Source organism: Globicephala melas, chromosome 1 (genome assembly GCF_963455315.2).
Source record: "Globicephala melas chromosome 1, mGloMel1.2, whole genome shotgun sequence".
In the NCBI taxonomy this organism is placed as follows: domain Eukaryota; kingdom Metazoa; phylum Chordata; class Mammalia; order Artiodactyla; family Delphinidae; genus Globicephala; species Globicephala melas.
This window is the reverse complement of record NC_083314.1, coordinates 107,959,714-107,971,773: the sequence shown is the minus strand read 5'-3', so window position 1 is coordinate 107,971,773 and position 12,060 is coordinate 107,959,714. Positions and strand designations below refer to the sequence as shown.

The following is a 12,060-nucleotide window of genomic DNA, read 5'->3' as shown; positions in this document are numbered from 1 at the left end:
GCAGAAATAGAGACACAGATGTAGAGAACAAACATATGGACACCAATGGGGGAAAGTGGTAGGTGGGTGGTGGTAATGGGATAAATTGGGAGATTGGGATTGATATATATACACTATGTATAAAATAAGTAACTAATAAGAAAAAAAGATAAAATTAACCCATACTTATGGATTCATGGGAAAATTAAAAAACGTAAATGATCTAAACAGTCAAAGATGGTCAGACTGGATTAGAAAGCAAAACCCAACTATATAAAAACAAACATTGCTTACAGTGCCTATATACTACTTAACAATAAAGAAATTTGAGATATATCCCACTGGAAAATAACATAAAATAGCTTTTGCTATAGTAAAAGTCAACATAACAAAGTTTTAGAATTTGTCACATTGAGAAACAAGTTAAACAGTCTATATTGATTAATGTCCCATTTATTGTTGCTTGAAATGATATAACAATAGGTTCAGGCAGCCATTGGATTCTTAAAAATCTTTAGTAAAACAAAACAATAATGGTGAAAAATCGATAGAGTAAATAGATTCACTGACCTACCATCATTTTGCTTTCACAGAATACCTTTCTTCTTGTTAAGAAAATATAAAATTGGTTCCCGTCAAAACCCAATTAATAACCAATAATTATTTCTAAATGAAACAATTATCAACTTATGAAACAAAGCCACTGCAAAAGTGCTTTATATGAAGTTATCAATATGATGGGGGAAAAAATCAGTCCAAATATTTTGTTGCAAAAGAGTCAACAAAGCTAGTCAAATCCAAGAGAAAAAAAATCTGAACAAATATGAACTACTTTTTAAAAATAAAAATCATGCTTTGTAATTAGGTGTCTTTAATACTTTGTCTTATTAATATAAAAAGCATTTTTGTCTGATTGTTTTAGAAAATACCATCAAATATTCCCAGAAAAGACTTCATTTCATCAGCTTCATCCTCAGGATAATACCGACTGGAGGAAAAAGCAAACATAAAAATAACTATTTTTGTAACACAATTTATTTTTAAATTTACAATAAATAATAATAAATATAAAATGGATAAACTTGAAGATTGCTGAGAGGGTTAATTTATTAAACAAACTTCAATGTGCATAACCTTGTAAAAAGTCTGGAGCAAATTAAGATTTCATAAACTGTGAAAGACAGAGACAGTGTCTTAGATATATCTTTAAACATATTGGAAAGTAATGCCATTTAATCAGTGTCAACAGGTCTATAAACCTTGACTATTCAAGGAGAGGGAAACTGCTAGAGTTACCCATAAAAATGACCAGCAGTCGGGGCACTGATTAGACTTAGTCTGACCTTCGCTTTGAATCTGTAGGATTGTAACAGAACTTGGTGGCTAAAATACAACTTGAATGTTAAAAAAATTAGCTGATCTCATTTCTCAAGTGACCTTACACTTCATATTATCAACATAGTGTATTCAAATCAGTAAAAAAAAGTTTATCAACATAATATAATGTTTTAATTACTAGCATCAAATATATGGGTTCTCAAAAATTGAGATATTTGATATTTTGAATTATCTTAAGGAGCTTAGGTCACCAGTGGTCTAAAATTTTAATGTCTTTAAGTAAATAAAACATTTAGGTTCTGATCTTTAAAATGAAACAAGGAATACTGAACTTCTTTGTAAAAAGTTCTTACTAGTGTAGTTTCAAAATATTTTTAAAGAGTTCTTACCTGAAATCAATCTCCTTTTTATGTTCACTGTTTCTAATAAAGCAATCCACTTTCTTAACAAAATTTGAAGAGCTTGGTATTTTTTCAGAGTGAGTAAAGCACAGCTTTTCAATCTCTGGCGACAGACTTTGTTGTTTTATTTCTTGTAAATGGACCTATATTTTGAGGTTAAAAAAGTTAACAATCATTGAAGGTTTAACTATTCAGGTGGTATTTAAAAGAAAAACAAAGAAGTGCTTCTTCTTATAATACTTGCATTTCCAGCTTGTTGAGGTAATTTTGTCATGGAGGATGCAGCAAACTTGGACATAGCAGAATTTGATAAATAAATATCTGGCTTCTCATGTGATGAAACAAAACTAAAAATCAAAATGAATTATTTATAAAATACAGCAAATAAGAGAAACAAACCATTCTAATTTAGATCAACAGTGATTCTTTGGAAAATATGATTAGAGTTTATCATATTTATCAACACCAAAATTAATGCTCCATTTCTTAGACTCATGGAGAACTTGGTGTATCTCCTTTCTTTTAGATAAAACAACAACTTATATAGTCCAAATAAAATAAGAATGTTACTTTTAAAGGCCTACAGAAATAATCATTCAACAATTTTCATTAAAACTGTCTTATGCTTAATCATCTATCATCTAGCAGTTTGTAAATCTTTTCTAAATCCCACTTGCTTAACTTTTAGTCTCCTTTCCCTATTCTGGTCTCACTGTAGACAGACATCTCTACCTATCTGTTCATGTATAACTGTATACTAGAATTCACCTTTAATCTTTTGTATTAAATTAATTCATTAAAAAACATTTATTATTCACTACTGTATGCCACACATTATACTAGGAGCTAAGTATGAAATAGTAAACACAGCCTCAGGTGGTTATCATCTATAGAGGGACAGACAATGAATAAACAATAAATATAATTATAGATCCTGAAGTGATATGAAAGAAATGAAATGAGCAATATTATAGGAAATAACAGTGTGGAGGCACAAACCCACTTTAAAAAGGTGGTCATGGATGCCGCTATGAGGAGGAGACAATTTAAGCTGACACAGGCTAAAATGTGACAGTCATACAAGGAGCAATAAACAGTAGATATGGGTAGGGAAGAATCACATATATTGATAAGAACTGAATCTCTTTATCTCTGATGAATGGCAAGGAATTAATATAGTAAAAAGAGTATGAAAGGAAAAGCATGTGTTTCCTTTTCATCTCAGACCCTCAGATTCCACAGGCCTTCTTCCTAGCAGCAACTTCTGGCATCGGTTTCTCAGAGGTTTCTTGATAGGATTCCTTTTTAAACCCACTTATCTTCTGTTGGTCACTTCTAAACTCTCCCAGAATTATTTGTACTTTTCTAAAAGTGTGGTGCACAAAACTGTTCATATGCCTTGTTATCTTCCGACTTGTGATTTACCTATTTTCTCTATACCTCCGGCTTTGTTCCACTTTGATGTTTCTAATCTGTTTATTCCGTATGACTCAGAGTTAGAAGCAATGAATGTTAATGATAAAAAGACAAATTTTAGACAAATATTTTTAAAAGCTATTGAGTGATCTGAGAGATACAAACATGAAACAAGCACTGAAGAGTGAATAAGCTCCTGGACATTGGAGTTGTCTTGGTATAAACAGCATGATTACTTGCCAGTGATGTTGGATGGTTACTCAAGGATCCAGTGGTGGTGAGACTAAATGACATTTAAGTTAAGCCCCCTTCAACTCTGGAATTCTCTGAAATCTATGATTCTGTGATGTTGATACTAATGTTTAGTAAAATGACTAAATAATAGCAAAAGTATCAAAAGACACCACAAATTTAAAACTTTTTTAAAGCAGGAGACATAAATAATCCTTAAGTAGAAAGTTGGACCATGAATAAAAAGTTATCAATGTTTCTTCTCTGTGGGAAAGTTTTGGCTCTGGCTATAATTTCTCTCCCTTGAGTTCTAATCAGGTCCAATATCCAAATGCATTTTACATTTCTACAAAGATACTGTAAGTTGTGGGGATGGGCAGTGGTGGTGGTGTGATGAATTGGGAGATTGGGATTGACATATATACACTAATATGTATAAAATAGATAACTAATAAGAATCTGCTGTATAAAAAATAAAATAAAAATTAAAAAAAAGATACTTTAAGTTGAACATTTCTAAAATTATTGTTTTTTTCCCAAACGTCTATGTTCTATATTCTCAGATAATACCTCAATCTACCCACTTGCCATTTATTTTTCCCTCTTCCTTTACTACCATATTCTAGCAATTGCTAAATCTAATCTGTGTTATCTATGAAATATTTGAAAAATCCAATTCTACCTCTCAGTTTCTATCACCTCTACCCTAGTTGAGGCCTCATCATAGCCTGCCTTTCTCATTGGCCACCATGCCCCTGCTGGTCCCACCCTCTACAAATCATTCTAGATATCACTGCTAGAATGATTTTTTCTGATTAAATTATATAAACTGTGCTTAAATATTTTGGATGGGCCCTCACTACTTACTATGGAGATCAAATACTAGAGGCCTCTAGGCTACATACGGTCTACAAGCATTATTATTATTTTTTGGAGAGAGGGTGCTGCAGACCATATCACATTTTAAAAAATGAGCTGTCAAAATTTAAAAGTCAGGAGAGCTTCAAGATGGCGGAAGAGTAAGACGCAGAGATCACCTTCCTCCCCACAAATACATCAGAAATACATCTACATGTGGAACAACTCCTACAGAACACCTACTGAACGCTGGCAGAAGACCTCAGACCTCCCAAAAGGCAAGAAACTCCCCACGTACCTGGGTGGGGCAAGAGAAAAAAGAAAAAACAGAGACAAAAGAATAGGGATGGGACCTGCACCAGTGGAAGGGAGCTGTGAAGGAGGAAAGGTTTCCACACACTAGGAAGCCTCTTCGCGAGCGGAGACTGCAGGTGTCGGACAGGGTAAGCTTCGGAGCCACCGAGGAGAGCACAGCCACAGGGGTGCGGAGGGCAAAGCGGAGAGATTCCCGCACAGAGGATCGGTGCCGACCTGCACTCACCAGCCCGAGAGGCTTGTCTGCTCACCCACTGGGGCGGGCAGGGGCTGGGAGCTGAAGCTTGGGCTTTGGAGGTCGGATCCCAGGAAGAGGACTACGGGTTGGCTGCGTGAACACAGCCTAAGAGGGCTAGTGCACCACGGCTAGCCGGGAGGGAGTCCGGGAAAAGGTCTGGAACTGCCGAAGAGACAAGAGACTTTTTCTTGCCTCTTTGTTTCCTGGTGCACAAGGAGAGGGGATTAAGAGCACCGCTTAAAGGAGCTCAGAGACGGGAATGGGCCGCGGCTATCAGCGTGGACCCCAGAGACGGGCAGGAGACACTAAGGCTGCTGTTGCGCCACCAAGAAGCCTGTGTGCGAGCACAGGTCACTATCCACACCCCCCTTCCGGGGAGCCTGTGCAGCCCGCCACTGCCAGGGTCCCGGGATCCAGGGACAACTTCCCCGGGAGAACGCACAGCGCACCTCAGGCTGGTGCAACGTCACACCAGCCTCTGCCACCACAGGTCGCCCCACATCCGTACCCCTCCCTGAGTGAGCCAGAGCCCCCAAATCAGCTGCTCCTTTACCCCGTCCTGTCTGAGCCAAGAACTGTCACCCTCAGGGAACCTACACGCAGAGGTGGGTCCAAATCCAAGCTGAGCCCCTAGGAGGTGTGTGAACAAAGAAGAGAAAGGGAAATCTCTCCCAGCAGCATCAGAAGCAGCGGATTAAATCTCCACAATCAACTTCATGTACCCTGCATCTGTGGAATACCTGAATAGACAACGAATCATCCCAAATTGAGGAGGTGGACTTTGGGAGCAACAATATATATACATTTTTCCCTTTTTCTCTTTTTGTGAGTGTGTATGTGTATGCTTCTGTGTGTGATTTTGTCTGTATAGCTTTGCTTTTACCATTTGTCCTAGGGTTCTGTCTGTTTTAACTTTTTTTTAATACTTAAAAATTCTTTTTCTTAATAATTATTTTTTATTTTAATAACTTTATTTTATCTTCTTTCTTTCTTTTTTTTCCTCCCTTTTATTCTGAGCCATGTGGAGGACAGGCTCTTGGTGCTCCAGCCAGGTGGCAGGGCTGTGCCACTGAGGTGGGAGAGCCGAGTTCAGGACACTGGTCCACGAGAGACCTCCCAGCTCCACATAATATCAAATGGCGAAAATCTCCCAGAGATCTCCATCTCAATGCCAAGACCCAGTTCCACTCAACAACCAGCAAGCTACAGTGCTGGACACCCTGTGCCAAACAACTAGCAAGACAGGAGCAAAACCCCATCCATTAGCAGAGAGGCTGCCTAAAATCATAATAAGTCCGCAGACACCCCAAAACACACCACCAGACGTGGACCTGCCCAAAAGAAAGACAAGATCCAGCCTCATCCACCAGAACACAGGCACCAGTCCCCTTCACCAGGAAGCCTACACAACCCACTGAACCAACCTTAGCCACTGGGGACAGACATCAGAAACAACGAGAACTACAAACCTGTAGCCTGTGAAAAGGAGACCCCAACCACAGTAAGTTAAGCAAAATGAGAAGACAGAAAAACACACAGCAGATGAAGGAGCAAGGCAAAAACGCACCAGACCTAACAAATGAAGAGGAAATAGGCCGTCTACCTGCAAAAGAATTCAGAGTAATGATAGTAAAGATGATCCAAAATCTTGGAAATAGAATGGAGAAAATACAAGAAACGTTTAACAAGGACTTAGAAGAACTAAAGAGAAAACAAACAGTGATGAACAAAACAATAAATGATATTAAAAATTCTCTAGAAGTGTTCAATAGCAGAATAACTGAGGCAGAAGAATGGATAAGTGACCTGGAAGATAAAATAGTGGAAATAACTACCACAGAGCAAAATAAAGAAAAAAGAATGAAAAGAATTGAGGACAGTCTCACAGACCTCTGGGACAACATTAAACGCACCAACATTCGAATTATAGGGGTCCCAGAAGAAGAAGAGAAAGAGAAAGGGACTGAGAAAATATTTGAAGAGATTATACTTGAAAACTTCCCTAATATGGGAAAAGAAATAGTCAATCAAGTCCAGGAAGCACAGGCAGTCACATATAGGATAAATCCAAGGAGAAACACACCAAGACACATATTAATCAAACTATCAAAAATTAAATACAAAGAACAAATATTAAAAGCAGCAAGGAAAAAACAATAAATAAAACATAAGGGAATCCCCATAAGGTTAACAGCTGGTCTATCAGCAGAAACTCTGCAAGCCAGAAGGGAGTGGCAGGACATATTTAAAGTGATAAAGGAGAAAAACCTACAACCAAGATTACTCTACCCAGCAAGGATCTTATTCAGATTTGATGGAGAAATTAAAAGCTTTACAGACAAGCAAAAGCTAAGAGAATTCAGCACCACCAAACCAGCTCTACAACAAATGCTAAAGGAACATCTCCAGGTGCGGCGAGCCGCCTCCGACCAGCAGAATGACGAGTCGCCACACGCAAGATTCTTCTCGTATCACACTTTATTGGAGCACAGCTTGGTTAAAGAAAAGATGGAAGGAAGACCCCGCAATCCTATAGCAGTCTGCTTATATAGGGATTAAGAACATGTGTCGCTCTGTGATTGGCTTTCGCTGATGGTGCGACTTGTGAGCCAGCATCGGATAGGTCGCTACTTTAAAACCTCATTAGTATACTTAGCGCAAGCGCAGTGGCCACAGGAAGGATGATTCAGCTTGCTTCAGCTTCCTGCTGCGTGGCAGTTAGCTGACCGCGCCCTACATCTCCCCCTTTTTTATTTACTAGGATCACCAAGCAGAATGTAGCCCGTACAAGTGTTCACCTCATGATGTGCTCACTGTTCGAGGGCAGTCTTCCGTTGGCATGTCTGAGACACCTTCCTGCGTGCAATGCCAACAAGGGCTGCAGGGTGCAAAGGCTGACTCAGAATAAGTTTTGATTCCCTATAGAGGTGCAATGGCAACAGGGCCTCTCTGTGCAAGGGCAATCAATTCGAACTGTTCAGGACGGAGACCCAGGCTGCGGGAGAATCACCTTCACTAACAGCCAAAAGCGCTTGAGTGAGTAGGACCTTATCTCGATGTGCCCTGACGCGCATGCGACAGACCAACCAGAGACATATTATAATCAGAGCCCAAAGATCCCCACCCCTACCCACTCTTTAAAGAAGGAAAAGGCAGAAGAGAGCCAAGAGGTAAAATCTCCAAAGGTAACGGGTTCCAGCTTGGTAGCATTCAGTTGCATAATCTGAATCTTTTGCTTAAATATCATCCGTTCAGCTTCTTGAGACCAGTTTCCCTTTAGGAATTCTCCAATCTCTGCACTCCTATTCAGGGCATCTGTAAAGTGGCCAAAGCAGAAATATCCATGCCTACTCCTGTCTCACTAACTAATAACCAAGAATAAAATGGCCATCCTTCAAAATACCACTTTGTACTATCATTTCCTTTTGTCTCATTAGTATCATTTCCTTTTTCCTTTCTTCCCATATAGGACTTTAAATCAGGGGAAAATTGAAAGCCTGAACTAAGTTCATACTTAGCATAAGTTCCCCCCTGACAAGGGGTAAAGACTGGGGGTGTTGATGTGACTGGCTCACAATAGGGGGCGATAACAGTCCTGTTGGCACTTGTTTTATCAGAAGCATTATTTCTTAAAGGAACTATCCCTGTATGTTCCAAAACTAAAGTGGTAATATTCATCTCATTTTCACTGGAATTCCCTATACCTAAACCTGAAGTGTGGCCTTGAGTTATCTTGCTCAAAGCTTCATTCAACATATTCAATGGAACCAAATTATTTCTAAGTGGATTGTTCCAAGTGGTCAAGGTTATCCTGGCCAAAAGGATACAATCCTTTGTGGAATTCCAACTAATACAAAGACTTCGATTCAAAATAAAACCACTGGCATTATACGGTGCCCAGTCATAATTCAATGGCTGGGTACAGGCCGTATTCATTTCACAACTAGTGGAATAAAATATTGGAAGAACTCTGCTCTGAGAGTGAACCGGCATGGGAACTGGCCAGGTCCGGCCAATTCCCCAGAACGTCATATTCTCTGCCCTAAGCAAGGGAAGAATCATCAGGAACATCCAGCTCAGCATCTTCTCTGAAGTTTTCTTCAACAATTCTCGTCAGTCTTGATGGCACCCAGATCGGATCTTGATCCGACGGTTCACTCCGTGTGTCGAGTTCTGAATCGGTCCTCCATGCAGGGCGCGAAGTTCCCGGGTTTCGGCACCAAATGCGGCGAGCCGCCTCCGACCAGCAGAATGACGAGTCGCCACACGCAAGATTCTTCTCGTATCACACTTTATTGGAGCACAGCTTGGTTAAAGAAAAGATGGAAGGAAGACCCCGCAATCCTATAGCAGTCTGCTTATATAGGGATTAAGAACATGTGTCGCTCTGTGATTGGCTTTCGCTGATGGTGCGACTTGTGAGCCAGCATCGGATAGGTCGCTACTTTAAAACCTCATTAGTATACTTAGCGCAAGCGCAGTGGCCACAGGAAGGATGATTCAGCTTGCTTCAGCTTCCTGCTGCGTGGCAGTTAGCTGACCGCGCCCTACATCCAGGGAGGAAACAAAAGAGAAAGAAAAGACCTACAATAATAAACCAAAAACAATTAAGACAGTGGAGATAGGAACATACACATTGATAATTACCTTAAATGTAAAGGAATAAATGCTCCAACTAAAAGACATAGATTGGCTGAATGGATACAAAAACAAGACACGTATATATGCTGTCTACAAGAGACCCACTTCAGACCTAGGGACACATACAGACTGACAGTGAGGGGATGGAAAAAGATATTCCATGCAAACGGAAGTCAAAAGAAAGCTGGAGTAGCAATTCTCATATCAGACAAAATAGACTCTAAAATAAAGACTATTACAAGAGACAAAGAAGGACACTACATAATGATCAAGGGATCAATCCAAGAAGAAGATATAACAATTGTAAATATTTATGCACCCAACATAGGAGCACCTCAATACATAAGGCAATTACTAACAGCCATAAAAGGGGAAATTGACAGTAACACAATCATAGTAGGGGACTTTAACACCTCACTTTCACCAATGGACAGATCATCCAAAATGAAAATAAATAAGGAAACACAAGCTTTAAATGATACATTAAACAAGATGGACTTAATTGATATTTATAGAATATTCCATCCAAAAACAATAGTATACACTTTCTTCTCAAATGCTCATGGAACATTCTCCAGGATAGATCATAGCTTGGGTCACAAATCAAGCCTTGGTAAATTTAATAAAATTGAAATCGTATCAAGTATCTTTTCTGACCACAATGCTATGAGACTAGATATCAATTACAGGAAAAAATCTGTAAGAAATACAAACATATGGAGGCTAAACAACACACTACTTAATAACCAAGAGATCACTGAATAAATCAAAGAGGAGATCAAAAAATATCTAGAAACAAATGACAATGAAAACACGACACCCAAAACCTATGGGATGCAGCAAAAGCAGTTATAAGAGGGAAATTTATAGCAATACAATCTTACCTTAAAAAACATGAAACATCTCATATAGACAACCTAACCTTACACCTCAAGCAATAAGAGAATGAAGAACAAAAAACCCCAAAGTTAGCAGAAGGAAAGAAATTATCAAGATCAGATCAGAAATAAATGAAAAAGAAATGAAGAAAACGATAGCAAAGATCAATAAAACTAAAAGCTGGTTCTTTGAGAAGATAAACAAAATAGATAAACCATTAGCCAGACTAATCAAGAAAAAAAGGGAGAAGATTCAAATCAATAGAATTAGAAATGAAAAAGGGGAAGTAACAACTGACACTGCAGAAATACAAAAGATCATGAGAGATTACTACAAGCAACTATATGCCAATAAAATGGACAAACTGGAAGAAATGGACAAATTCTTAGAAATGCACAACCTTCCGAGACTGAACCAGGAAGAAATAGAAAGTATGAACAGACCAATCACAAGCACTGAAATTGAAACTGTGATTAAAACTCTTCCAACAAACAAAAGCCCAGGACCAGATGGCTTTACAGGAGAATTCTATCAAACATTTAAAGAACAGCTAACACCTATGCTTCTCAAACTCTTCCAAAATATAGCAGAGGGAGGAACACTCCCAAACTCATTCTACGAGGCCACCATCACTCTGATACCATAACCAGACAAAGATGTCACAAAGAAAGAAAACTACAGGCCAATATCACTGATGAACATAGATGCAAAACTCCTCAACAAAATACTAGCGAACAGAATCCAACAGCACATTGAAAGGATAATACACTATGGTCAAGTGGTGTTTATCCCAGGAATGCAAGGATTCTTCAATACATGCAAATCAATCAACGTGATACACCATATTAACAAATTGAAGGAGAAAAACCATATGATCATCTCAATCGATGCACAGAAAGCTTTTGACAAAATTCAAAACCCATTTATGATAAAAACTCACCAGAAAGTAGGCATAGAGGGAACTTTCCTCAACATAATAAAGGCCATATATGACAAACCCACTCAACATTGTCCTCAATGGTGAAAAACTGAAACCGTTTCCACTAAGATCAGGAACAAGACAAGGTTGCCCACTCTCCCACTATTATTCAACATAGTTTTGGAAGTTTTAGCCACAGCAATCAGAGAAGAAAAGGAAATAAAAGGAATCCAAATTGGAAAAGAGGAAGTAAAGCTGTCACTGTTTGTAGATGACATAATACTTAACACAGAGAATCCTAAAGATGCTACCAGAAAACTACTGGAGCTAATCAAAGAATTTGGTAAAGTAGCAGGATACAAAATTAATGCACAGAAATCTCTTGCATTCCTATTCACTACTGATGAAAAATCTGAAAGAGAAATTAAGGAAACACTCCCATTTACCACTGCAACAAAAAGAATAAAATACCTAGGAATAAACCTACCTAAGGAGAAAAAAGACCTGTGTGCAGAAAACCATAAGACACTGGTGAAAGAAATTAAAGATGAGACAAATAGATGGAGAGATATACCATGTTCTTGGATTGGAAGAATCAACCTTGTGAAAATGACTCTACTACCCAAAGGAATCTACAGATTCAATGCAATCCGTATCAAACTACAACTGGCATTTTTTACAGAACTAGAACAAAAAAATTCACAATTTGTGTGGAAACACAAAAGACCCAGTATAGCCAAAGCAATCTTGAGACAGAAAAACGGAGCTGGAGGAATCACGCTCCCTGACTTCAGACTACACTACAAAGCTAGAGTGATCAACACAGTATGGTACTGGCACAGAAA

General features: G+C 38.6%; 1 protein-coding gene across 4 annotated transcripts in view; it reads right to left on the bottom strand.

Moving 5' to 3' along the window:
• Positions 1–414: 414 nt before the first annotated feature.
• Positions 415–12,060, bottom strand: part of HFM1 (helicase for meiosis 1) — a 134,848-nt gene continuing 123,202 nt past the window's right edge. For all 4 annotated transcript variants that reach the window (XM_060302908.1, XM_060302919.1, XM_060302915.1 and 1 more), the window contains 3 exons: positions 1,963–2,065; positions 1,707–1,861; positions 415–967 (listed from right to left, as the gene is read on the bottom strand). In XM_060302908.1, coding sequence (XP_060158891.1) covers positions 898–967; positions 1,707–1,861; positions 1,963–2,065 — 328 coding nt within the window. In that variant the 3' untranslated portion in view covers positions 415–897. The remainder of the gene's footprint in view (positions 968–1,706; positions 1,862–1,962; positions 2,066–12,060) is intronic.